This window comes from Dromaius novaehollandiae, chromosome 20 (genome assembly GCF_036370855.1).
Source record: "Dromaius novaehollandiae isolate bDroNov1 chromosome 20, bDroNov1.hap1, whole genome shotgun sequence".
In the NCBI taxonomy this organism is placed as follows: domain Eukaryota; kingdom Metazoa; phylum Chordata; class Aves; order Casuariiformes; family Dromaiidae; genus Dromaius; species Dromaius novaehollandiae.
In genome coordinates this window covers 4502546-4529240 of record NC_088117.1, presented here as the reverse complement: position 1 = coordinate 4529240, position 26695 = coordinate 4502546, and the positions used below count along the sequence as shown (strand labels likewise).

Sequence of the window (26695 nt, the reverse complement as noted above, 5' to 3'; positions counted from 1 at the left end):
ACCTTATATAATCCAGGAAAAGGCCACAGGAGCAAAAGCCCAGCTTGTCTGAATCAGTGAGTACATGGGTTTGGAGACAAGAAGTACATTGCCCTAGTCATAGGGCAAAGTATAGGCTTTCAGAATTCACTTGCCTCCTAAGTTAAGGAACAAATACCAATAAATAACAAAAGTAAGGTCTTGCTAAGGATGCACAAGACCTGTGTTTCTTTAGTAACTAGCTGCAGTAACTCCTGAGGACAAAATCCCAATATCTCCAGTGCTCTAAAAGTGGTAGGATGTGGGAAGGATCCTGGAGAAACAAAGGCCAGTGCTACTATCTACATCTTGTCTACTATGCTACCACTCTTATCTTCCCCTGAGTACAATGAGATACAGTATAAGAGGGTTTGAAGATCTGCTGGAGAAGAGAAGAATATTTACATGCTGAAAAATATCTGCATGGTTCAGGCAGCTAGAGGAAAGGTGAGGAAATGTCCTTTCTTTCACCCTCATCCATATAAGTAAATTGTGCACCACAGTGATCCTCTCTAGCTCAGCTTAGAGATGGAAGCACAATATTTGCCTCCTCATTTCCGAAATCTAGGTCCACTCTGTCAGGCATGAAGTACAACAGCAACAGGTCCTACAGTTTAGGCCAAACGCCTTTCTGGCCTAGCAACACTCCAGCTTCCATTAAACTGCCCAAAAGCTGATGCTCTCAAAACGCCTTCTCCTTCCTGGGAGCTGCACAGAGCCCACGGCCCGATGCTGGCTACCTTGCAGCCCTATCTGGCGGCACAAGAGGAAGCGCTGGCACTGAGCCTGCCTTCCAGCCGCATGACTGAGGTTACTGGAGCAACATCCCGGAGGGAGGGAGCTGTGGGAGGAAGCGGGGCTGTAAAGAAAGAAAACCACAATTCAGCTGCCTGTGAGAGGAGAGAGAAAGAGAGGGGCTGGCTGGAAAGGACAGCTTTGCTGAGCCCTGAAGAAAATGGTTTGAGTAATTCTCAACGGTAAGGGAACCTCTCATCTGAGGGAAAAGAGCTTGGAGTAATTTCTGCACAGTAAATACTCCGAGTACATTACGGCCTTGGCTTGCAGGGGGAGAAAGGCTGGTCCTCAAATGGTTTGAAATGCAGCCAGGGTTGCCAGACTTAGTAACACTCTTACAGCTCATTAGATTCGGTCACCTCCATTTCTTCTGTTACTTTTAGATATAATCTACTATGGGTCCAGCATAACCTCTAGCAGGGCTGGAGGGCCCTCCAAGAAGCATTTTTATCATGCAACCAATGTTTTCTGTCCATGTAGAAAGCAGACAGTTTCCTCGCTTTTCTTGACAGCCTGCCAGTATGTGGCAAGGAAGATTGGGAGCGTGTGCAGCCGGGGAAACGAGGAGCCACCAACGCACCCCAGGCAGGCAGCGCAGCACAGCCAGAACCAGAGTAAGTCCGCATCTCGCTGGGGACACTACGAGGGCTGCAGGGTGGGGACCAGCACACTCAGGCTCCTGCAAATATGACAGGGACTTACGGGCTCAGCCTGGCCTTGGACTCCAGAAACCAGCGTGCACCTTGTACTGCTGCTCGCCTGCTCTCTGGTCTCGGGCAAGCAACTTCCCCTGTGCCCTCAGAGGAGATGCACGGAGTCCTGGGTCCCCATCCCTCCCTGCCCGTGGTACAGTGACGACAGTCTTCCTCAGAGCTGGGTGCTTTGCCTGAGGAAGAACTGCAGCTTTTGGAAGTCGGAGACAGTTTCCTTTCTTTCCTACTTTATTTTCCCTTGCTGTTTTTTACCTTTAAATGTCACGTCTGTATCCTAACTCCTGACAGAGAGAATGAACAAAGAGCAGCCTTTGGAACAGAGGCCAAAGTTACCCCGTAGGTAATCATGGGGTGACTGCGTATACGCTGCTGAAGCACCATTTCCACAGACCTACATCTCCCTGGGGGGATCTTTGTTATTTCATGTCATCAGGCGCCCTGCTAGATACCAAAATGCATTATCACGCTCCGCAGCCGGCAGCGATAGATTTCTGCGCTTGCTGCCAAACTTCCCAGCCCCTTCCCTGCCGCATCAGTCGGAGGTGGCCTATTTAAAACACACAAATCACTATGACTTTGCAGATTGCTCATGCAGTACGCCAGAGAGCAGCCGCTCCTCCTGGCTGCCCGCGATGCGATGCGGCAGGGCCGGTACACCGAGGACTTCCCCGGCAAGCCCTCCCTTGCCGGCCGGGGCGGGCAGGCACGCCTCCCTGCTCCCCGGGCTCCCAGCCACGCCGCTCGAGAGGCACAGCTCACTTTCAGAATGAAATAGCGCTTGAAGAGCGGACGGAGGAATCTCAGCATGGGAAAATTCTCCCCTGCTGGTATGAGTTTCACTGGTTCAACTGAGTCACTCCCAACAGCTCTTGTGCAAGCAAGCCCAGCAGCCCGGGAGCTCACGCAGCCCCGGGCAGCTGCTGGAGCAGCTCGGCTGCGCCTGGCTGACTCCTACCTCTCCGGATGCCACAGGAAGCTCAGGGCTGTTGCAGGGAACCCGTGGAGAAGATGCAGGGTGGTTTCTACTACGTTGCTCCCAGGAGCTGAGTGCGAGGGGAGGGGAAGGGAGTTACGCATCCGGGAGGTTTCTTATGAAACCTTTCACCTTCCCCTTCAGAAAACAACAGCTGAATCTTTAATGGGGGAGAAGGATGTGGGGGAAAAGCAACAGTTCTCCTCACTAATGCTTTAATGAAGTTCATATGAAGAAAAAGCAGAGCTTTAACCATCTGGCCTGCAATGAGAGCCAGGAGCTAGCTCTACAGAGGCCAGTATGATATATTAGCAGGAGGAATCAAATTTCTCCTTTGACAAAGAAGTTAAGCTCTTTCTCTGCTGTTAATTGTTGGGCCTTTATTGCAATCAGGGGAGTTACCCCAATTAACACTGAGGGTCTGGCCCAGTGTATTTCAAGCAGGGTCGGTAACACCAGACCTGTGGACCAGCTGGTGTGAGTAAGTGAGGCTATATTCCTTGCTGGGGGACACCTGGGTACAGGAGCTGCAGCTTACAGGCTGGGGATATGCTAGATCAGGGCTAGGCTCTCAGCTCTCGATCTCTGAGGCCAGGCCTGGACTGTGAGTTTTGCTGCTACAGCAGTACCATTTAGAGAGGTCATTTTCTTTTGTGATGCTTCTACACTGGCCACAGCTCTTGTGTAGGTGGGGTTACAATGTGACTTGAAGTACTTTCTCTGGTGTACTGTCTCACCTGTTGCACCAGTACAAACTATACAGGTGGTTTCCACCCTCTCTTTAGCATGGGCCAACCCTTAGCCGTGAGCTCTGGTGTACCAGAGGGAAAGCTGGCCCGGAGGGAGCTCGGGGAATGGGGAGGGAGGGGAAGCGAACACCTGGGCAGTGCAGTGCACCTTTGAGCACAGAGCCTGGTGGGAACCAGGGGTGATCTGGTGGCACTTGGGTCACAGATTGGGATTTGGAGAGCTTTGTCCCCCTCTTGCAGCTAGGGGTCTTTGCTGGAGAGGTCTTTGTGTTGTAAATCTGGCCTGACTCCCTCACATTTACCTGTCATTACCTATACTTCCTATGAGGAGGTTTTCCTAGTGCCCTACCAGTTCACGTCTTAGCTTTGTCGCTTCAGCAGTAATCTTTTGCCTTGGCTATTACTGAATCCTCTTCTTTTCTCCAACGCTTATGCATTTCCAGATGTAAACACAGTGGTCTCAGAAGGCCCCCAAGCAAGAGACACCATTCCCAGGAGCAATGACGCCAGCCAAGACCAGCCCTGCAGGTCCTGAGGGTAAAAGCCCTCGTGGTCATCCCTAGATGTCCACGAGCTTCCTTCTTACAGGCCTCCCCAGGCAGATCTGTTTGCTGGGAATCCTGCACCCTACGGAATGGAAATGCATTTCATCAGCAAATCCCTCCTGTAGCTGCTGTAAACACATGCACAGAATGATAGAAAATGCCCTCGTCAATCTCATTACCAGATTTTCCAGCCAAGGTTGCTGGCAGAAAAAAAATTGTCAATGTGTATCAGGCACTCCTAGTGCTCTTGGGCCATGGAGTGTCAGGAGATAAGTATGACCCATGGTATCCTAGGATCAAATCAATTTTTTTTTTATGGGGCCAAATTCTGCTCCCGATAATACTGGTATGCATTCAGACTATTTCACGGAGGTAGAGTCATCTCCTGAGCCGGAGCAAGGAGTCTTGGAATTTGGCTCTGGGGGAACCCCGTGACGATTTGCACACAGCCCCTTCCCTCTCGCTGTGCCCCAGTACGCCAGTGAAGCTGTCTAACAGCAGTCAGAGCTATGGTGCGATGTGCAGCAGCCACAGGGTAGCGGGCTGCAGGGACCACGACCATCTCCCCGCTCCTCCAGCAACCCCCCTGCCCCATCACAGAGAGCAATGACAGCAGAATCACAAACTCCGTACGTGCGGGGAGGAATCTGTCCGAAGTCATCCTGTGACACCCTAAATTGACCCAGCAATAAAGATCAAAATATGAACGAAGAGTCTTGTAGGGAATGTGATGGTTTTTCTCCTGAAAGAGTTTGACCGTCACTATAGTGTTTGAACAGCCCAATTGCTTTTGATTTCACATTTGTACGTTGGCAGCACTGGGACCCGCGGTGCTGTGGCTTTGTTTGCTGCTCACGCAGGAAGAGACAGTCCTCATCTTGCAAGTGCCTGTGATAGAAACATCGGGAGAGAGAAGCGTGCGAGGCTAGGAGGAGGGCATGGTGTTATCCCACGTTGCTGGGACAGAGCTAGCAGCCTCCAGGTGCTCAGCTTCTTACTGCCACCGTGAGCAATGATTTGGTCTTCAGTGCCACAGGCTCTTCTGGTACAATATTGCAGGAGGAGAACATGCTCGGTAACAGGATAGGTCATGCCACTGCAACGCACCGTGAAGGGATGTGCACACTGTAGTGGCCTCAATCTGAAACTCTCCCAGGCTTTGTGAGAGGCCGGATTTCCATGTGGGGTTTTATTCAGGCAGGAGAGGCACAAGCGTTGCCAGGGGAGGCTGCATGGCTCTGCGTGAGAGGAGTTATTCATTCGTGGGTACCATCTTAGCTCACAACCACTTGTAGGTTTGCAGCACTTTATTGCACATCCCTGCATGCACACCAAGCAAATGCTAAGGTTTCCTGCTCCCTGCTGGCTCCTCTTCCATACTATACACAAACACAATGTGGGGAAATAAAAAAAAAAAAAAAAAAAAAAAAAAATCAACCTGACCCGAAATGGAGCAAGAGAGAAATCTAAAAAGAGCCTTGCTCCAGACCTCCCCACAGCACACCGTGTCTTGTTTAAGCCCTAATCCTGTAGATCGTTAAGATGTTCAACACCCTTGTTGGACAGTGGAGTTAACACATATGGTAGGTGCTGAGCACCTTCTCAAGCTGGTTCTTAAGTGGAAGATTCAGTAAGTCAACTAGAGACATCGTCCACATCTGTCACAGGACAAAGCTCACTGTCACTAAAGATACAAATGTAATTCAGAGCAAACATCACATTTATAACACTGCTAAGCAGAGATTTTCCCTGTCCTCCTTGTACCAAAAAAACATGTTCTTCATTTCAAAGGCAAGGGACTGGCATTTGAAGATATTCCTCACTCTCCTCTGTGGCACAGGAAAAAGCAGTGGCAAATTACCAAGGCGGAGCTCCACGCTACCGCTAGATTGTCTTTGACACCTAACATGGTTTCTTCAGAGCTAGCGATTTAACCTGACAGGGCAGAAGTTTGCAGAGGTAAGCAGCTTTCTGATGAGCAATTTGCATGTTTTATTGGAGTCACATTGCCACTCATTCATCCACATAAGTCCAGGATGATCACTTACAACTCTTTCTCTGCCCCACGGCTTTTTCACGCCATCGTACATGGATAGTTTTTATTTCAGCTTTCTCCAGCCCCCTCCAGTCACCTGCCCATGAACCAGCACTGTCTGGTGCTGAGCGCACTGGTCTCTACGAACTGGCACAGACAGGGCACTTCCCTGTGCTCCATGTGCCCTGCTTCCAAGGCCGGAGGGAGCTGACCGCTGACCAGGAGCCGGGCGTAGCAGCCACTGAAGATCACCAGCAGCTGCTGGGCCATCACCTGGAACAAGCAGGAGAGGGAGGTAAGAGCAGAGCGTCTACCTGGGTGCTCAGTGCCCAAGGGGACCAAACGCTGGCTCTCTGCCGCTGAACATGGCAGTCTCTCCTACTGCCGTTGCTGAGCGTAACCCAGCGGGTGCTGTGTTAAACACCATTTTCTCACTCATTCAAACACTGTCCTCAACCAGTACCAAGCACAGCAGATGCACCTATGACCTACAGCGAAGAACAGGAAAATAGAAAGCATTCAAAAATTCCCAATAAAGCAACAGAAAAGGCCAGAGAAAGTTAGGCATCTTTGGGACTCTCTGACAGTTGTACTGAAGCTTCTCTGCTCCTTAAGTAATGCAAAAGAGCATTTATATTGCATTTAAATGCATTTATAGTTTATCTGTACTGCTGACATAAGTGACCATTCTTACTAGTGGCAATCAGGTTGTCCTTACCTTCGAATATCTCAGAGGTTACATTTCTGGAAGGAACAGGACGGGAGCCAATGATGGATATATAACTGCTCCAAATCTGCTCGTGGTCAGCAACTTTTGCACATTGTCACCACAGGGGAGCAACATGAAATGAGTCAGTGTCCAGCAGAGAGACCAGCCACGGGGTCAGGCTCTGCAGAGACAGCCCAGACTGTGCTCACTGACGGGCAGCAGGGGAGCCAGGCTGCCTTAGGGATGTGCCTGCTCTGTCACTAGCTCGTGCTCCCTTTTTTCTGCCTTCTGACACCCAGAGAGCTTTACTCTGCAGGATTGTCACCTGCATACAATTCACTTAATAACAGTGAACAGAAAACTGTAAAATAGATCAAAATCATCCCTTTTGAAGCTTCTTGCTGAGTGAGAATGAGGACACATTTGTCACTCAAGGCAACACAAGTCTTTGAGAACACAATTCACAAAGGAGACAAAAGCTCGGCACTGCAATGCCTCATCCTCAGCCCTGAAGCAAGGGGCCGGTTTCCTAGATAGTGCCTGAGGAGAGGTCAGTTCTCCAAAGAGGACCCACAGACACAGCACAGTGAGGAGGGAGCTCCTCAAATTAACCAGAAGGAAATGGCACTTCCTAAGAGATGTCAGCATCTAGTTCCAGGCCAGGCAGCACCTGCCTCTACTTGGAGTTCATAGATGTGAATCCTCTCCTAGCCCTGGCTAGCTAAACTGTGCCAAAAAGAATCAGGTCTTGCCAATGAGATTATCAAGGGAAGGCCTAGTCTGTGAATCCCTCAAGGCCATCAGCATTAAGCTGCTCAGCAATGTCAGGACTTGAGAGGCTGTCTGTGGCCTTGAGGTTTCCAGGTTTTTCTGCCAGTGAAAATGGCGGTGTCCCCCATGGTCAGCAGCTGCTGGGCAGAGTTTTGGAGACGAGATGCCTAGGGAGGCAATTAGGCACCTCTGTCCATCAGGGAAGGTGATTCCTCATTACCTCCGGTGGGCCCTCTGGAATGAGGCAGAGCAGCTCATTGCATGTCATGGGCTCTTTCTTGAAGTTCACTCCACTGGATAAAAGAGGGGATTCTTCAGATGAGACCTGCTCTGCTCTTCCAGGATCAGGCTGAACTGCTGTCTCCATAACAACACAGATCTGGTCCAGGCTGTGCCGCAAGTCTGACTGGAAAAGAAAAGGATAATTTGGGGGCGTCCAAATACAGGCATCAGGAGAGCCTGTAAAGCGCAAAATTTATTATCAAAATTAATCCTGCCAGGAATAAAAAAAAAAGTGGCATTGGCCAAGAGCCATTCACAGCCCTTGGAGCTGAGTGTTCCTCTTCATCACCTGTCCCTCGTGTCTGAGAAGCTGCAGCCTCTGTGCGATGCATCTCCTTGGGACAGGGCTGCGTGCGAGCACACTGAGCTGTGCTCCCAGCGCTCTGGGCTCCCTCTGGAGATCAGCCCACAAGCCCTTCACCTCCCTGGTCAGCAGTGACCAGCAGCACCCCTGTTGAGTTCAAGCTGCTTCTTATGCCAGTGACTGCTCGCAGCAAGATAATCACAGTCTAGCACTAGGACAGGAATCTTGTCTTTAAAATATATATATCAGTTTTGCATCAGTCAATGTAAATTGGTTTGTTACTGTCCATCCTGTGCTCTGTCTGTCAGTTCATCCAGGGGAGGAACAGTCCTGAGATTTTCAGAGGCTCTCATCATGCAAGTCTGATCAGCACGGGCAATTCAGTGCAGTACGATGCAGCATATATTTACACAGCCAGGTAGAAGAAAACATTTTTTGAAGGCCAAGAGGATAAAATTCATATACAGTTAACCAAGTAAGGTATTTACTTATTCCTCAAGCAATCTTGTTTCTTTCAATATGACAGCTCAAGGTGTCAGCTATTTCAAATTGAGAGACATGCTTTCAAAATTTGCCCTTGATTCTTGATGATTTTCCTTTATTAAAGCTGCATGGTTAATTATCCAGACCTGCACATGCCACAGGGCCTAAATAAATTCATATGGAACTCAGCACTGGTAAATGCAGTTGTTCCTTCAGCTTCCAGTTTACAGATGATCAGTAGGAAATTCAGACAAGTGTTTCTCATTATTTTTTTAAATCCGCACTTAGATCAGTGCATGGGTGCAGCTCACACAGAATTGGGGGGCCCTGCCCTGTTCCCAAGTGCCACAGCTGAGATCAGCACTCATCCTGCTCCATCAGCGGGTTCCTGGCTCCTGACTCACGTGAGTGCCAGAAGCGTGGCCAGACGCAGAGCGCGGGATCAGTCCTCTAGCCCACGACTCGCTGCCTTCCCAAAACGCTGCTGGCGCGGTGGGGAGGAGACCAGGGCTGGCTCCGCAACGCGTCCAGCCTGCAGCCTGCTCCCTGCCACCTCTCCAGGTTTAGAAGCGTGGCCGTGGGGGGACGCCTGCATTTCCGCGAGGCAGAAACCGAGTCCTCATGTAGCGCGCAACACTCTCCCCGAGCTGGGTGCACAGCGCAGGGAGCCAAGGCCGTGCTGGCCGTCACTTACCTCTCGCGTCCTCCGCAGGTCTGCGAGGCGGGCTGACAAGGACTGGAGGCACTGCTCTGGGCTGAAGTGCACGAACCACAGCTGGGACAGACAGGGTTAAGGTTTAACGCTTTCCACACTCCCCCCTCAGCAGCCCTCCGCCTTGGAGCCCTCGGGGTGCAGGTCTTGGAGGAGGCACAGCAAAGGCTGCTGGTGCTGCGCAGACTGCATGGGCGCACTCGAGACACATTCAGGAGCCAAACGACGCATCGCAGTAACTAATTTTAATCCAAGAGGGCCTGAGCTAAGGCAAAACCTCAGGCACTGAGTGACGAAGAAGAGAAGGGTGGCTGAGAAGGGGGACATTTCCCCGCAGCAGGAGGGGAAGCCACGTTGCGTTGCCAGGCCAGCCCAGTCCTCTTCACACACCTCCTGCACCCTGGGAGGTGGAAGCTGGGGTAAACCAGGACCACTGCTCGGAGCAAGAGTTACTCAGCTCAGTGGCCTTACATCTAAAGAAACTGAATGCTCACACTGACATAGCTCTGATAAACCCCTTCCTGCTCTCTTTTCTTTGTTTCTAGGGATTGAGTCCATTAATTTCTACAAGACTTAGGGTTCTTCAAATAATAATAATATCCTTGCGGATGGAGGCACTGTTAGGGGATGTTGGGGATGTGAATCCTACCAGCTTTGGAGACAGGGGCACCCCAGGGTGGAATCAAATGTCTATGTCTTTGCATATCTACTCAAGTTGCCAAAATCAAGGCTATTCAAGAACAATGTAAAAGCTAGGGGGTTAAAAAGGATCTGACATCAGAGCAAACAGAGAAAGCATAAATCCTTGGCTCTGTTTCTGCTCTCAAGCAGTTCTGGGACACGTAGGTAGAGGTGAAGACTCATTGTATTACTCCTCGTTTACTCAGGAGTATAACCAGGCTGGTCTGAACAAACATGTAATTCAAGTTCTTGAGTGTTTCCTTATCATTCTGCATGACTTCACTTCTGCTGCCAGCTCTCCTGTTGTATTCCCTGCTCCTTTCTTCAACCCTGTGCTTTCGCCCTTGGTTCCCTCTCCATTTGTATTTCATATTGCAGCATATATTTGGGAGTGCATAAGGTTTACTAGTCACTCTGGGACACCATCTCTATCACCTGCCTTTAACTCTTTCACGCTATCTTAAAATGTTCTTTCCCCTAAATCTTTGTCTAGTTTAGAAAAGATACCTCTAAAAAGCAGCAAATGAGATTCCCCTCTATCTGGCTTCTTCAGCATGCATTTCTTAAAGCCATCCAGAACTGCTTAGCAGCGAGAAACCTGGGCTGCCATTCACTCAGCTTCTTGAAATCAGAGTCTTTAATGGGCCTGAAGGACGGAGCCCAGGGCTACAAATCATTCCTGAAAATAGAGACGCTTGGACACTGTTAACTTAGTTTGTCTTTGCAAGGAAAAATGAAAGCTCCTAGGGTTTTCTCTGTGCTTGTTTTGCCACAGACCATTGCTGTCACTCAGCACATAATAAGAATTATCACTCATGTAAATGTGATATACTTCCAGAAAGAGTTGTGAGCCCAAAGGACTAATCCCACCTCAGTCTTTCAGACTCATTATCACCAGTGGTCTTTGGGCATATCTCAATCCTCAAGTGTAGGAAGGGAAAATATGCCCAATCCTTCATGCCATCCAGTAGAGAGGAAAAAAAAAAGCTAGAAATCCCACCCTCTGGAAATCCTCGTTGATCATAACAGCTATAAATACTTCCACATCATTAGCTACCTGGGAGAGATATGAATGAGTCCCCACAGAAAGGATACCTGTAGGACATTGTGCGGCCCATCAAAGACGTCTGTAATCCCTAGAATTAAACTGTGTTTGATAAAGATTTCATTGACAGCTGCCAGCCTCACATCTGTATTCGCATTTATCTGTTAAAAAATGCAGGAAAAATTAACATGGTCCGTGGCAATGGTTGGGCCAGCCTACAGCCACAAAATGCTGTTGGATAATCCCATATACTGTCTCTCTGAAAGGAAAGCAGTGAAAAAGAGCTGTCTGAGGTTAGGGCAGGATTTTCACTGGCCATCAGTATGGCCTGTCCACGACCAGCTGATGTCTGTGCAGCCAGAAATCTCACCAAGGATTATTTATTTTATAGTGAAGATGCCTAACATGGAATTGACTCCCAATATTACGCTCTTCCTTCCTTCCCCCAGCTGTCTCTAAGTACGGGACTCTTTCCTGAAATTCTTTGCATCCACAAGTTTGTGAGGTTTTCCTTTGGAAAAATCATTAGAGGCTTGCTTCAAAATCTGTTAAAATCGGTGCAAAGACCCCTCCAGATTTTGAGAATCAGGCCCTTCCAATACTATCCTTCACATTGCACCTTAAAAGCTTTTGTATTCCTGTGATTTCTACAAAAAATAAGCAGGCAACAATCAGGCTGCTGATGTTGCCGGCTGGCTGTCTCTTTGCTAACATCATCTGCTTGTTTTCTTCTACTGCCTAGTCTGCCTGTATGAATCTGCTATTCCTGGTTTTATACCTTAACTGCAAACTGTGTGGGTTAGGAGCTGCCTCTTTGTTCTGGATGTGTTGCAAGGCAAATGTGGTGGGGACATGGCCCATGACTCCAGAGCACTATATTGACACAAGTAAATGATGACAATAAAGAGCAATTTACGCCAACCCACAGTCCCAACTGCAAGGACTGTCTTCAAACATAGGACAGGAATTCAGCCTTGTTCCTACTGGCAACCAAACGTGGCTTCCCACCAGCTACAGGGAGTATGAACTACGCTCTGCAAGGTTGCTTTTTCTCCAGTGCCAGCAGATGCTTTGAGTCAGCCTGCCAGGCTCCAACACCTACTTTTTAGCCATTACAACACCTAACTTGGCTGTATAATATTCCCTGTCTGAACCTGATTTCTAAGCCTGCTCTAAAAATATTCCTTCCTCCCCTGATAATTATGTTCTCTGTATGCAACTAGGAAATTATCTAGGCCCCAGCATTTTTCTGGGAGGAAAGTCTGCTCCCTGAGTGCTCTGAAGCAGCACACAAGCGATCTTCTCTCACCTTCCTTTGGCGCCAGTTGATAATCAATATCATGACTACCGTGACTGCTACAGCAGCTATGGTCACCAGCGCGCTGGCCTCCCAGTAGCGTCCGAAGGAATATAGCTGTACTGTGGAGTAAATATTTGTCCAGAGAGACATGTAGAAAATCTGTAAAGACCCAGAGAGACTGATGACACTCACAAAACTAAGGAAGCAGAGAAAAGTCAAGGAAAGAAGAAAACTACTGCTCCTTACCTTACCATAAATTAATTAAAGCAGCCAAGATTTTCAGAGGATGAGAAAGGACAGCAGTTCTTTCCACTAACAGGTCTAGAAGGACTGAGTGAGCCCCAGTTTATTGTAAAGAATTACCAATCATCAAAGACAGAGAGTGAATTATTAATGATGATTCATACTTAGGAAGGATTTCAACTGACTTCTTCCATTTAGATAAGAAATGTCCTCACTGAGGCATATTGATAGTACTTCTAATAGTCGCCGCATTTAGAAAGTTCCCATGTCAAAGCACTCAGTGCAGCGCAGAGACTATTCAATTACAATAATGCTCAGATGATGGACACTGACACTGGGCTCAAGGACTATGTTAGGGAGCAGCAAAGTTGGCCTTTGCATAAAGATAGGCAAAACTGAATTCATTTGGCCCTTACGCCAGGTGGATGCATCTTGGCAGGAGACTGCCTAGAAGCAAACACGCTGTGAGCAGCACAGCATGTCACAGTCTCACCCAGCAATGATATAACTCAATCACATTAAACAGGCACCAAAATCCCCAAAACACAGAGTACCATTTCCTGCAGTATTAGTGAAAATAGGAGAACCCATGTAGAGTGGCTGTCCCCCCCCCCCCACAAAAAAACCCCTGCATCTAAAAGGGAGGAGTAAGTTTTTATCACATCCTTGGCGCACTGTAAGAGAACCTTAAAGTAAATGCCAATGGTTAGGTTCTCTAGAGGGGCTTCTCTCACCAGTAATGAAAGAAGCCAAGCAAGACCAGACACCTAATTCAGCAACCAACATTGACTAGTGTGCTGGTCTGAAAGAGCATCGAGGAACAGAGCATCTTTAGGTTTTTAAAACCAAGGAAGAAAAAGCCTGAGGCAGGTACTGCTGCCTCGGTAAATGATGGTTATCCAGTCGCAGGCAGCCTGCGCTGGGGGAACTACCTGGGAGAGGGTAGAGAAAGTGCCTTGCCCTCAGTCTGCAGAAATTCCGTGGACTGAGATTTCCAAATGAGCCTCAAGCCCACTAGAATGTGTGGAAAACAGTGTCTTTCCCCCATCCGAACCCCTCTCCCTTCCCTAGACACCCTGGAGAATGCCAGGTACAGTTCTTAATACATCTCAGCAAATACATGTCCATGCAAGCCTCAGAGACACTCCACCATCCTTACCACAGCAATGGCTATTTGGAAGGCCCTGGAGTTGTAGAACATGTACCGCCTCACTTCAGGCTTCAGAACAGCATCCTGAATTAACCTGCTCCACCGATCCACTGCCACCTGCTCAGGAAGGAAACATCAAACTAGGGTCACCCCCCATTTTTGGGCTCCTAGCCCAGTCAGTACAGGCTTGGGCAGTCATAGTGGGGCCAGGCCAGCAATGCAAGTCAGAGGGTGCCCAGAGCACCTTTCCACAGAACACCTTGGCCCAGGCTCCAGTCTCACCTACACAGCTGTCACAGATCAAAAACATGTGCATTTGCCTCATTTGCAGTAAGTAATATCCCTCTGGAAAGTTCTGGGAGAGTTGTGAGGGAAAACCTCATTTTTATGACAAAGGACAAGATAGGACAGATTGTTCCAGGGATGTCCCTTCACATCAGAGTGACTTCCAAGTAATTCACCTGGATGTCTTCATGGTGGTTTAAGCCAAGATTTTTGCAGCTAACCTGCAGTCAATAAGGAAAAGACTGTAGCTGAACTGAAACAAGCCATTCAAAAAAGCTCCCAAAAAGACAACTGTATGTGCACATCTGCACCAAACCCACATGGGCAGAAAGACCCTGATAGTTACACAGCAACTATTCTTTGCTATGGAGCATGTGGGAAATCTGAATCCACAGAAAACAAGACCGTGTTCTCAGGGCTGTGTTTGGCAAGGGCAGGGACCCACCCTGTCCTGCAGTATGTTTTTTTCAGAATCAGCTATGTAAGAGTCAGACTCTGAGGGCAGGATTTTATGTCCATACAATGACTCTAAAGTCAAGAGGACTATATGGTGCAAAGGGGAGCCTGCTCACACAGTTTGATGTAACCCCAGTGATAAGAAGCTGTCTGTTACCCGGGTGCAAACGCAAATCATGACAATACAGCTAGCATTCACTGCCAGGGGGTGCTGGGGGGACATTACACATGAGGAGCTTACCTGGACCCCAAGGGACTTCAGTTTCTCTGCACAAAGCTCCATGTCAAAGGAGGTGGCCAAGCAGTTATTGTCCATGCTGAGTACCATGAGGACCTGGCCATTGGAGGGTTCTGCAAGAGCCCAAAGGAGTCATGAGCACAGCTCTGGTGTGGGCTTTCCTCCCAGCAGCTAAGGAGCAAGTGACAAAGGGAAGGCTGAGGAACACAGACCATCCTGAGGAGTTTTAAATGGATCCAGAATCCCCCCTCCGACATTTTTATGAACATTGCAAGGGCCTGCTATCCCCAGGGAGGAAACAGCCTGCAAGAAAACACATTCAAGGAGTGAGCAGTCAGTGATAACATGATTCTCTGACCTTCAGCAGGATAATGTCTTGGCTCAATGATCCTGAACTGAAAGGACAATAGTCTGAAGCTACTCAGCGTTGCTGAGGACAGCTATAAAAAGCTATCTGCCTCTTGGAGAGATCCCTTATCACCTACCCAACCCACCCTCAAAGAAAAAGCTTGGGCAATCAAATCAAGGTGCTTTATAATGACCACATTTTCTGGCATCTCCCAGCTGAAAATCTGTGGCAGGTCAGTGCCACACGGGTGGCAGTCCTGCCCTAGAGCATGAGCAATGGGGTCCTCCAGAGTCCAAGCCCCCACTTCAGCAACGCTCCTGGGAAGTGTGGATCTGATCAAGGCTCGCAGCTTCCCAGTTCCAGCTGGGAAATGTAGAAATATTATTTAGAGAACCAATTCGTGGTCAGGAGCCCAGAAAGTGTGATGACAGCCTTCCCTAGGTGTGAGAAGCAAGCTCCTTGGAGCAGCAGAGAACTGTGATCTTCAAGCATCCCATCTGGCATTCATCCAGGGTTTACATGAGGTGAGCTATGTCAAAAGGAAGAGATCAGGTCTAAGGAAGCGGCCAGTTCAGATGAGATCCTGTTTCACTGAAACATTTCAGCCAGCTCTCCCTCACCTCTGCAGATTCGGGGCCAGCCAAGTGTCATCTGGGGCTGCTCCTATTGATGCCGCCTGCTTAACGCTCCTCCAAATTGCTGTGCTGGCCAATACACAGTGCACACTTGCTTTTCTCTTCTCTCCCATTTACATCCTCCAACCTCATCACCTTTTCACTGCCCAGGAATGGGGGCCAACAAATAAAATTAGGCAATTACATTACAAAAGGGTGCGGCTTCATTAAGTCAGAAAGGGAAGAGTAGATGTGTCTGAAACCTCCTGGATATCAATGTCCTGTTTATTTGCTGAGCTTAATTTCCTCTGGACACAGAGCAGTGCAGGCTTGGGAGCATGAAGGAGGAATGAAAACAAGTAGCCTCAGCCCTTGGGCTTGGCTCTCCTGTTCTCCATGGCTTTGGTCAAGTCATTTAGCACATAGTCTTGCCGTTTGGGTGCCAAGCTCAGATACCTGAGATTTACGGAGGGGCTCAGGCCCATGGCTTCTGCTGTAACCTGCTGGATGGCAAAAGCTGCTTCAACCCTCAGAAACCGCGCACTAAGAAGGTACCATGAATGGAGCAAGGAAAGAGGGTGCCTTCTGAATGGTGCATGGAGGTCTCAGCGCAAAAAAGCTATCTTTGGCTCTACATATTATCTCTATACAGCACCTCATGCAGTTCCTGAAGTAGAGCTGCACAGAGGGGGCAGATTGTTGCAAGGGAAGAGGGTCGCTTTGAAAGTATAGACCAATTTTTCCAAAGGCTTCTTGGCTTTTGAAAGCCAACAGGAGAGGCCTTCCAGAGTCCTCATTTTCAACAGGTGGATGCCCATCCGTTCCTAAATATTAGGCTTTTCAAAACAGTCCAAGTGCACCTACCCTCTCCCCTGAAAGCTGAGATATCCATAATGTCTAGTTACTTTTGCAAATGAGGTGCTGAGTGGTTAACAAGCATCTTTGAAAATCTTCTGCTCTTTTAGGGGCACTAGACTCAGCACTGCTTTTCTCTTCATCATCAAAGAGTTGTTTGCTTACCTTTTGCCCACTGAAGGGATCCTTCATTTGAATCACTCTTACAATAGAAGATGGAGGGAAGGGAACTGTTTTTCTGGATTCCACCAGTTTGACTTTCATAGGCCATGCAGAAGGGTGCCTCTCCTTAAGGGATTCTGCTCTGTATTGTCAGAAATTCAGCACTTCATATATCTCCCTTTTCTTTCACTGCAAAGAAACACCTATTCACACCCAAGATAGCAGGCAGGCAGCTTGCTGTCCTTCTTCAGGATGAGATTGTGAAATCTTCATTCACACTCCCACTGATTGCTTCCTTGAGATTCTACTTTCCATGAGCATGGGAGTCATTTTCTAGACCTGAACAGAGAAAGAGAAATTCCAGTATCTCACAGAGTCAGCAAATAAAGCATAACAGCCCAGGCTGCTTGGTGTATTCTGCTCTTTGGACCCTGCTCCCTGCAGCTGTTATCATCAGTTAAATGTTAGTCAGCCACAAGCACAATACGCACACGCTCTCCTTTTGCTGCAAATACTTATTTTTTCTCCTATACATAAATATATATAGGTGGAAAAGTTCATCCTTAAATATTCATATTTTGTAGGCAATTAGTCCAGAAATAGGCATGATTTCTCCCTGTGAAGTCAACAGGCGTTCTGCCATTCTTTTCAGTGGGAGAAGAAAGTGGGGCCAGTGTAAATACTCCTCCCTTGAAATGATATACCCAGATCACTGAAAACAGTGGTGAATTCCCTACCATGCAGAGGAAATGGAAACAGTACAGATAAGGAAGGAAGAAAAATGCATCCACTTAAGGCAGAAACAGGCAAAACAGGAACTTTCAGCAAGAAGCAGAGAAATTTTTGAGGAACTCTGTTTCTTTTCCTACTCACCTCTGCCTCTCACTTCTCAGTCGCAGACAGTGCCGGAAGCAGATGTGGCACAGCCCCATGGGAGAGGCAGCGTCCATGAGTTTTCCAGGCAAACACTGCTGACGTAGGTCTCCGTAGCACAGATCAACTGCCCACACCTGTGGGTGTTTATTCAAGCCAAATGCTTGACAACTTTGGAGTTTACTTTTTAATTATTTTTTATTCATGTGGCTCAGCTGCATTCCCATTGTTTCTCCAAAACTTTCATTTACTTTTTAACCTCAGCTCTGTCTTACTTTTGTGCTAGGAGCCTGTTGCTCACTTTTGGGCTAAGATTCGCTTGCAGGGCTCATCAGCTCTGCTTCGCAGGACGATTGCTTTATTTTTGCTTAATGGTTGTTGCTGCAATTACCCCCTTGCATAAAGGCATGATAGTCATCGGTTGAAGGACTGTCAGACAGGAAACTGAGGCAAGTGAAGTTACATGAAAGTTTCTTATGATCACGAAAAGAACCTGCAAAGGACTGGAAACTCACGGCTAAAGGAGTCAGGCTATGATATCCTTTACACAGGGGGTGAGTATTGTGCTCGTGTCTGTATGCGGAATCAGCACAGCACCTGCTTTCAATTCAGACTGCTTCCTTAGGACGACATATTTACAGCCTGATTGTAGATTGGAAATAATCTGATACAGACAGAGTCCCTGTGTAACAACCGCATGTGAGGGCACCTACTCAAACACACACACACAGCATATCAAACCAGCCACGTGCGCCTGCCAGCAGCTCAGGTGAGGCATGCTTTTCTTCTAAAATACATACTGTTCTCCAGCTCATTTTCCTTGTAGATCACGGGCATACATGTGTAACAAGGCATGTCTCCCATCATCAAAAGGTAAACAAAATCCCTTCAGTTTAGTGTCAGACAGGAGTGGAGGGGAACAACACACAGGCTCTGCTGTCTTTTATTGCAGAATGTCTATTTTTGGAGATTGGTCTCCCTGCAGCCTTCCTCTGCTGTCTCTTTTGCTAACATGAGGAGTATCCTCTTCATCTCCTGTACTCCCTGGGGCTCTGTGACTTTCTACACCCCTCCTCATTCCTTATGCAATGCCAGTGTCTCTCTGCTGACTGTTTCCTTTGCCTCCTTCAGGCCGTGGAGCTTCATTTTAAGGCACCTCCAAGCCTTAGCTAAACAGCAGAACAACACTCAGCAAGTCCTTATTCTTCATTTCTAGAGAGGTTGTCAGAAACTTACCTATTCCAGATTGTCTCCTGCTCCTGGGGAGTTTGACCAGCTCCCTGCTCCTTCCTCACTGTCCTGTATCTGCTAATGTTCGAGGCTGCTCTCCTGCTGTCCCACCACAGAAGGGGGAGGTCTCTTGTTCCAGCAGCTCCAACCTGTGTGAAGTAGCTTGTACTGGAATATGCTGCTCTCACTCCTTACATCTCCCAGGGCCAAATGACTAATCAGGCACAGCTCACTGAAGGCAACAAGTCGGCGCCCCCACACTACCTCTTGCTTTCATTACCCCGAGCTGCAAGCACCAACTTGCAAAATCTCCCTTATGCATGTGACTTTTCCCCTAGGCTCATTTCAGAACTGTGGCTTTAACCCTCTAGAGTTCCTCAAATGTGCTTCCCCATCTGGCACAATAACAGGGAGGAGATCCAGCTGCAGGAGTCAGACACATCTTTTAGAGTGTGGGGTCCAGAGCTGGAGCCAGACTCTGCAGGCCTTGAAGAGGTAGCATGGGCTGAACAGTGGCAGTCAGCAGGCTGTCCTCCTCAAACAGCCCAGCAGGATTCACCGTGTGCAAATCCCAAGGTTGCATCAGATCAATCTCCCCGAATATATTAGTCAAAGCCAAACATCAGTGATGGCGCTGTAGAAATCAGAAGATATAAACAAAGGTCTCAAGGCTGAGAATGAGTCACATTATATTTAGTAAATGGTCGTGGAAATGCACAGTCGGAGACAGGACAAGGTGGGAACCTTAGCCCTCCTCAGAAAGAGGAGGCTGCCCTGATACAAAGGGTAGGTGCAAATTTCCTAACTGCTGTATCCCAAAGAAAAGAGGCAGAATTGGGTACACAGTCAGATGGGCACCCCCAGAACTGTCACTCTTGCAGTTTCCTGTGTTGGGGGAAGTGACTCAGATTTCTTTCGTATGAAGTGATAAGACTGAGAGACAGCATAGGAGAGAACATTCATTTTAAACTGTGTGGAATCATGGTTTCAGGACTGTCGAAAGCTTGAGGATCCACAAAGCTAAGAACCGAGTAAATCGGATGCCTCACTGAACAGTTAAAAAAAGAACAGCTTCATTGCACTTCCTATGTAGACCCTCTGGAGAAAATGCCCTTATCTCCGAGGCCTGAATTTCTGCAATTCTGTTTACTCCAGACATTGCTGAGTAATGTGTTAACTAAATCACATGGCTGCATGGGGAACAGAATTGACTTCAAAACCACTTTCCCACATGGGATTCTGTTACACTGGAAACTGGCAACTCACACAGTAATATCATCCAAGTATTGAGAAAAATCAGATAATCTTCTTGCTGTTGTCACCAGCTCAAGGCCCAGCCCACCTCTCCACCCAAAAAGGGGCATGCAAAGCTTTAGGTTCTTTTGCAAATGCTCTTCATCAAAAGGTTTGGCTTCATTTCCTCTTCTTTTTGCCAATTCAAGGATCTTGATAGAGAAAGAATATAGTGACCAAAGTGCTTACAAAGACCACTGTTGGCTACTGCAAAAACAGTAAGGCAAAAAACTCTGTGGGAGTAATAATCTTGAAAGAGATTCTCCTAACTGCCTGCAATGCATACATCATAGACCTTTTGCTTAGCAAGAAGTGCATGTATGAACTGATCTTGGCATCAACACAAACAGAAAAATCCTGCTATCCTGGGATGAGAAGCTGCAAAAAGAAAAAAAAAGAAAAAGAAAAAAAAAGAAAAGAAAAAAGAGGTAATTCCAAGTTTAAAAGGTTCCAAAGCACAAAAAAAGTCATACATCATTAAATCTCTAGTATCCTAATGGAGGTCATTTGAGAAACAGTAATAGATGCCAGAAAACATGCACACTCTGGCAGGAGAAGACATGTTCAATGGCAAGGTTCAGAAAGTAGGATCCCACCTGCCTTATTCAGACTGCTATGCTGATGCTAAGCAGATCCACCTGGCAAGAGACTCCTTCCAAAACACATACCTTCAAGAGCTTTCAGAAGGATACACAGCACATTTCAGTTAGGCCTCTTATTGGGGTGGTGAGAAAGTAATTTAGGTAAAACAGGCTTTTCCTGTGAAAATTTCCAAAGCACCTATTTCATGCCTATCTAAGAAATTTAGGATAAAGCTCCACAGCAGCTTAAGCCAATCTAAGTCAAAGGCAAGGTTTTCCAGCTGTTCTTCTGAGGTAGTTTTCCACCAAACCAACTCCCTGAACTTCCTAACCTCAGGATCAGACAAGTGCTGATGCTGGTCCAAAGGAGATGGTGGATCTGCAAGCAGAGTTATGTGGAGTCAAGGTCTCATAGCCCCAGTTCTTCCTGACTTCAGCTTTTTTCAAATCACATGCTTAGAAATCTTTGGCAAGTATTGATTTTCTGGGCATCTTATTTGGGGCATAACCTTGATGCTTTTGTTAGGCAGGAGAGTTCCTACCAGATATCTTCTCAATCCAAACAGACACTCTGTAACCTCAAGGCATACAAAATTCCATTTTGCAGCTAGTTTATAAAACATTCATCAGTGATTAATATATTTCAATTAAAAAAAACATTTTTTTTAGATTCTAGATGGGAAACAAACTGCATATCATATCCCAGACTTCACATTGATGCCTTTATATCAGGGTTTCTGGAGCGCTAAGACAAGTCTGTAACATTCCTGCCTCACCTATTAATAGTCCCACAATAACTTTAGCATTAAGCAGCCAGAAAATAAAAATTTAACCCTACTAAAGCCAACAGGGAGAACTGCAATGAACAGAAAATACAATGCAAATCAGTAAACTAGAAAGGAATTTGGAGAGACAATCAAGCAAAGGCTCCAAAGAAATAAGGAACTAACTGACTGTAAAACAGAAAGAGGAAGCTGGTGGGAGGATCCCAACACAGATCTCCATCCCTGAACTACAACAGCCCTCTGCAACTGGACTTTTTACTTCCTACCAGAGGAGACTAGTTCATTTCCCTTCTCACCCATCGCTCACGAAGACCTGCAGGACATAACATTTTCAAAAGTTTACTGGAAATTCTTCTGTTTCAGGGAGACCTGTTGAAACCCTCTGAAACTGGACTTGTTTAAAAAGCAAAACAGAACTAAAGAGCCCATGCCCTGCAAACAAAGCTGCTCTGAAGTGCCTCTTGATTGGGCACTCAAAAATTGAAATCAAAATAAATGAAAATGCAGACTTTTCTGCTCCAGGAAGCATCTGGCTGGCTGTAGGTTCAGCTCATGCAGCCTGGCAAGGGATTTGGGGTTTGTTTTACAAGAATCAAAATGAAGGCGGCTTGAGGTTTCTGCCTTGGGCTTCGTTCACCAGTATCTACAAAGAAGCAAGTCCTGAGTTACATTACCCCATGGCAAAGCTATTTACAAAGTCTCCTTCTCTCACTTCACTTGCTCTTTGCCTCTTTTCTGTTCCAGGTCTTAATTCTCTGATAATTAGGTGATGACTTCTCACTGCAGCTTTGTTAACAGACAGACACTTTTATCCCACTACCTACTCTCAAAAGTCAAAATTGAAACCTTACCCTTCTTTCCCATGTGGTTTAAACTGGTTGTCAAGGCCAAAAGTTATCAAGGGGACAAAAAGACCCAGAGGCACAAAAAACAACTGCACAAGCCCATTGCCTTGGGAAAGGGAGTAGCAACACTCCAGCGGTGGCAGTGCTGGAACCTCCACAGCCATACGATCTGCAGCTTGTTCACCCTTCCTGTTAAAAAGCATGTCTAAGCTAAATCTTTTTCATTTCAAATTAAGTTGATTACTTCTTCTAGCCTCAGTGGATCTGGTGAAGAATTAAAGTCTGTCCTCTTTAAAACACTCTCATCTATGTCAAGACTTCTCTTTTCCTGTCACAGAGTCTCTAAACTAACCCTTTCAATCATTGCTCTAAGGCACATTTGCCAAACTTCCCAGGGCTCTTTGTTGCTCCTTTCTGGACTCCTTCCAATTCACTCACATCTCTTCCAAATCTCAGTGTCCAAAACTGGAACCTGTATCCAAGCAGAGAACTCACCAGCATTTAAGAGCATAGTAATTCTCTTTCTCACTTCCATTTTACATAGGACACTTCTATTGACATGTTGTAGAATGAGATTTTTCAACAGCAAAGCATTTGCTGGCTCAAATTCTGGAGGAGTTAACCATAATTACCACAATGTCTGCAGTGCTGTATAGCTGGTTCCTGATTGCTTTGTTTTGGTGTATTTGACTTCCCCTTCCATTCTTCAGCTTTGCATTTCTCCCATTTATCATAATAATTTTGAATTCTAATCCAGTCCTCTAAAGTGTTTGTCTCTCTTCCCAGTTTGGTGCCCTGGGCACATATTATAATTGTACTCCCTATTCCATAATGCTGCATTAATGAATATATTACAGAGAAGCTGATTCCAGGAAAAAAAAACTGCCATTTGAAATGCTTCCCCAGATTGACAGCGACCACTGATACCTCCTCTTTGACAGTGACTTTCCAAAAAGGGGACTGCATACCTTTTGAGTTCATGAGCACTCCATCTGCCTTGGAGAACAGAGCCAAAATCTTTATGGAAGTTGATATGAAAATCAAGGTACAACTTACCACCTCTTCCCTGTCAAGCAAGTTACCCTGTAAAAGAGCTTAGTCAGATTGTTCAGATACAGTTTTCTCTTGAAAAGTCTCTTTTGATTAGTTATCATCCTCCATCCCCAAAATGCTTGTAGGTTGTCCTGGCATTTCTCTTACTCCCTCTTTCAGGGGCCAGGCCTATGCTAATTGGTCTGAAATTTTCCATACAATCAAGCAGGGAAAGAAGAGAAAGAAAGGGGAACTTTTTGCTCTTTTCCAGTCCTCTGGGATAACCTCATCCTCTATCATGTTCTTAAATACCACTTCGGAGATCCCTCCACTTGCTTTAAGTCCCACTGCTTTACGTAGATCTATACTCTTTAGTCTGTTTTTTTCCTACTCTGACCTCCAAGACCATATTTTCCTCTACATTTATTAAATTATTTGATAAATTTAACCTTTTCGCGATATTTGAAACAAACTAATGCTGATAACACATTACTGTTATTGCTGCTTTATTTGTGATGGAGTGCATGCAATTGCAGCTTCAGCCTACATGGGTTTTGTTTGCAGTTCTGCAGGCTGCAACAGTGAACAGCAGCTAACCAGGCAGATCTCATTTTTCTTCTGATGAGACTGCATTTTTCAATGGATAGCTGTTCCATCTTTTTTTTTTTCTTCCAGTGAGCCTTAATTAGAAGAACATAAAGCTGTTGGAAGCCTTGTTTTGCCCTTCCCCTCTTCCTGCACACAAACTCTTCTCCAACAGACTCTCCCTTATTATTTTCTCAAACATCTCGGCAAAGATAGATTGTCTTTAAATATAAAAACTCTATTTCACAATATCTTTAAATTACATGTTTCAAATGAAAAATGACACTTGCTTAAGGGATAAAGCATGCTTCTTCTTGCTTCCTACTTCTGCCTTTTTCCTACGAAGACTTATAGTATTAATCCTCTATTTATTATGGTAATGCAAAAAATCCTTCTTGCATCTCAAATTAAAAAAGCGAAGCTTGCTATGTGCCCTGGATAATGACTCTGCTATTGATCCAACAGATTCTTTATTAGATTATTCTGAGACAGCTGAATGTAATTTAATACCTATTTATTTTCTATTCTTACACCAGCCTAAGATACAATCTTTTCTGCATGAAATTAGTACTTTTTCCTTTCAACATCAAAGAAAGATTAAATCTCCTTTCTTAGATTATTTCAGGGAACTGTCTTTTTAAACAGAACATTGATCTTGAGGGTTCTTGGTAGTCTTTTCTCCTAATACTTTGAGGTCAAATGCTCAGTTGTGATCAGTAGGTTCTAGGTTTTCTTTCTTATTATGCATTAACGCAAGAACTGCTGATGTCAGATAAAAAGAGAAGAGATTCCAGATGAGGGGAAAAAAGACAGAGGAAATGAAGTTATCAGGTTTCATAAAGGCAAAAGACGAGGAAGTGAAGAGGAATTGCATACTTTTTATATGGTTATCTACGACCTAGAGAAAAGATTGAATGATGGTACACTAGAATTGGAAGTGAACACCAACATATTTAGGTCCTTGCAAGTTAAGGTGTGCTTTTATAAGATATGGCCCAACTACTCTAAATGCAGTCTATTGCTGACAGAGACCATCTTGCTGTGCATCCCTCTCATGAACTGCCTGCAGGCCACAAACTGCCTGCTTTTCTGTAGAGTTACTTTTTGCCAGATGACCACCAGTGTGTGGGAAAAAACAGAAGCCCAACGCTGTGGGCAGAAGGAAGGGAAGAGGGACTGCCAGCAGCCTGATGGTCTTATCTGTAGCATGAAAAAGAGCCCCAGCCTTAATGAAGACCATGAGGAATTGCAGAAGGACCTCACAAAAGCAGAGTAATGAGGAGTTTAAGGTTGCCAAGTGCAAACTTGCACACTGGAATACCTTGAACGATTTGCACTGAATGTCTTTAGCAGCCAGCCTGTCACCACAGGCAGAACAATGAGTAGTTCCATTTGACTTTTAGCAGTAGCCACAACACAGAAAATTTAAAATCCTCCCTTGTGGTTCTAAAACCCTCCAAATCAATCTGGCTGGGGAGTTTCTGATGAAGCACTGGCAGTCAAATTCCTCCCCATTTAATGAAAGTTTTCACAAATTCCTGGTTTGCAAAAACTTAGGCATGCAGGAGATTTCCCTCCTTTGTTTGCTCTGTTTGGAGTCTGGAAATGGAAGAAGGGAAAATGGGAGAAAGGATTCCTTTAGGCTAGAAAATTCACTTTCTCCAAAACAAAAAACACGAATATCAAACAAAACATTCCTATTAAAAAAAAAAAAAACAACCCCCCCCCCAGAAGAAAAAAAAAAAAAAAAAAAAACGAAGACTGTTTTTACTTCACAGGAAGCACCATAAGCCAGATGCTAAAAGGAGTAAGCTCCCTTGCCAATCCATGCACTAACTAAATTTTTCAGATGTGGTACTGCCTTGCCATTTGCCTGCTTTTGTGGCACCTCGTGGGATAACCCAGGCTGTGAATGACTGGGGAGGGACCTCCCTGTCTTCACTGCACATGCCACATCTCATCACTCCTTTCCACTGCTAGACCCTTCTCTCACATTTTTGGATTTAACTGTTGAAAACTGCACAGGGAATCAAGCCCAGGGCATTCTCGCTCCAAAATGACCAAAACATACCTGGACACAGGGACTCGGCCCACTTCATTCTACATCCAGGCACCTACTTCACCACCCTGCTTCAGCTGCTTGGTAACAAGGCTCCAACTATCCATCTAAATGAGAAATATTGATGTTGGAACTGCTCTGGCGTAAAGAATGAAAATTGCGCTCAGAATCCCCACAGTTGTTGGTAGTCAGTCCCTCCTCAGGACCACCTACAGCAAAGACTTCAGCACAGAATTGCTCTATACCAGACAAAAGGCTCTTTAACCAGCACTCCTTGCTTAAACAGACGGCAGTCAGGAGAAGCTGACCTTCAGACCTAGCAATGCAAGCTGAACAGGGAGCAAGTTCTGTCAACGCAGACATGCCTTAAAAAAATTGAGCTCTGGTTTCAAGTGGTACAAATGCGTGTCCTAATTGTACCTCTTACTGGATGTTAAGCCTGTCCAGATGACGGTCATATTTCAGTGTTAATAAGCCATTTATCCATCTGGTGCTCCCTCCATAGTACAGACAGCAAGTCTTCCTGATGGTATTTTAAAAACAAAAGATATCAACTCTATATAAATATATACATGATATTTGGAAAGGAATCCCCCCCCCCCCAAAAAAAAAAAAATTAGTCTGAAACACTGTTGACAAACATAGGTACGACTGATGTCAAATTGCACTGTGTAAATACTACAATATGCCCATGCTGCTCCCATGAGAGTGCTTATTTACAAGCAGTTTTAACTGGGAGAAATCAACAGCAGCAACTACTGACATGACTTTGCAAGAACAAAACAAGACATGCACCCTGACCACTTTTTAACTACACACGGTAGAAGGACTCTGTGGTTGGGCTGCCAGTCAGTCAGTATTTCCACGGGCCAGAGCTCAAGTAAAAGAATCAGATACCTGTATGTCTACAAAGCAGCTTCTGGCCATTTTGGGGGTACAAGAGCA

The 26695-nt window shown here is 46.2% G+C and overlaps 1 protein-coding gene and 1 long non-coding RNA gene across 11 annotated transcripts; one reads left to right on the top strand and one right to left on the bottom strand.

Moving 5' to 3' along the window:
• The first annotated feature begins 822 nt into the window (after nucleotides 1-822).
• On the top strand, nucleotides 823-8547 carry LOC135330369 (uncharacterized). Its single transcript, XR_010392353.1, has 4 exons — nucleotides 823-995; nucleotides 1326-1427; nucleotides 3692-6123; nucleotides 8203-8547. It is a non-coding gene; the product is annotated as an uncharacterized LOC135330369 (long non-coding RNA).
• On the bottom strand, nucleotides 5762-25383 carry TMEM268 (transmembrane protein 268). Of its 10 annotated transcripts, XM_026113720.2 has the most exons (11): nucleotides 18577-25383; nucleotides 17341-17477; nucleotides 16471-16806; nucleotides 14700-14790; nucleotides 14491-14600; nucleotides 13518-13628; nucleotides 12125-12274; nucleotides 10866-10976; nucleotides 9072-9152; nucleotides 7529-7714; nucleotides 5762-6101 (listed from the first exon to the last, which is right to left on the bottom strand). In XM_026113720.2, the coding sequence occupies exons 3-11, from the start codon at nucleotides 16567-16569 to the stop codon at nucleotides 5922-5924; spliced, it is 1119 nt and encodes a 372-aa protein (XP_025969505.2). In that variant the 5' UTR covers nucleotides 16570-16806; nucleotides 17341-17477; nucleotides 18577-25383; the 3' UTR covers nucleotides 5762-5921. The 10 variants fall into 10 exon arrangements, with proteins under 10 accessions (XP_025969505.2, XP_025969508.2, XP_025969509.2 ...); XM_026113723.2 differs by lacking the exon at nucleotides 17341-17477; XM_026113724.2 differs by lacking the exon at nucleotides 18577-25383 and having other exon boundaries at nucleotides 13518-13625; nucleotides 17341-18569.
• Nucleotides 25384-26695: the final 1312 nt, after the last annotated feature.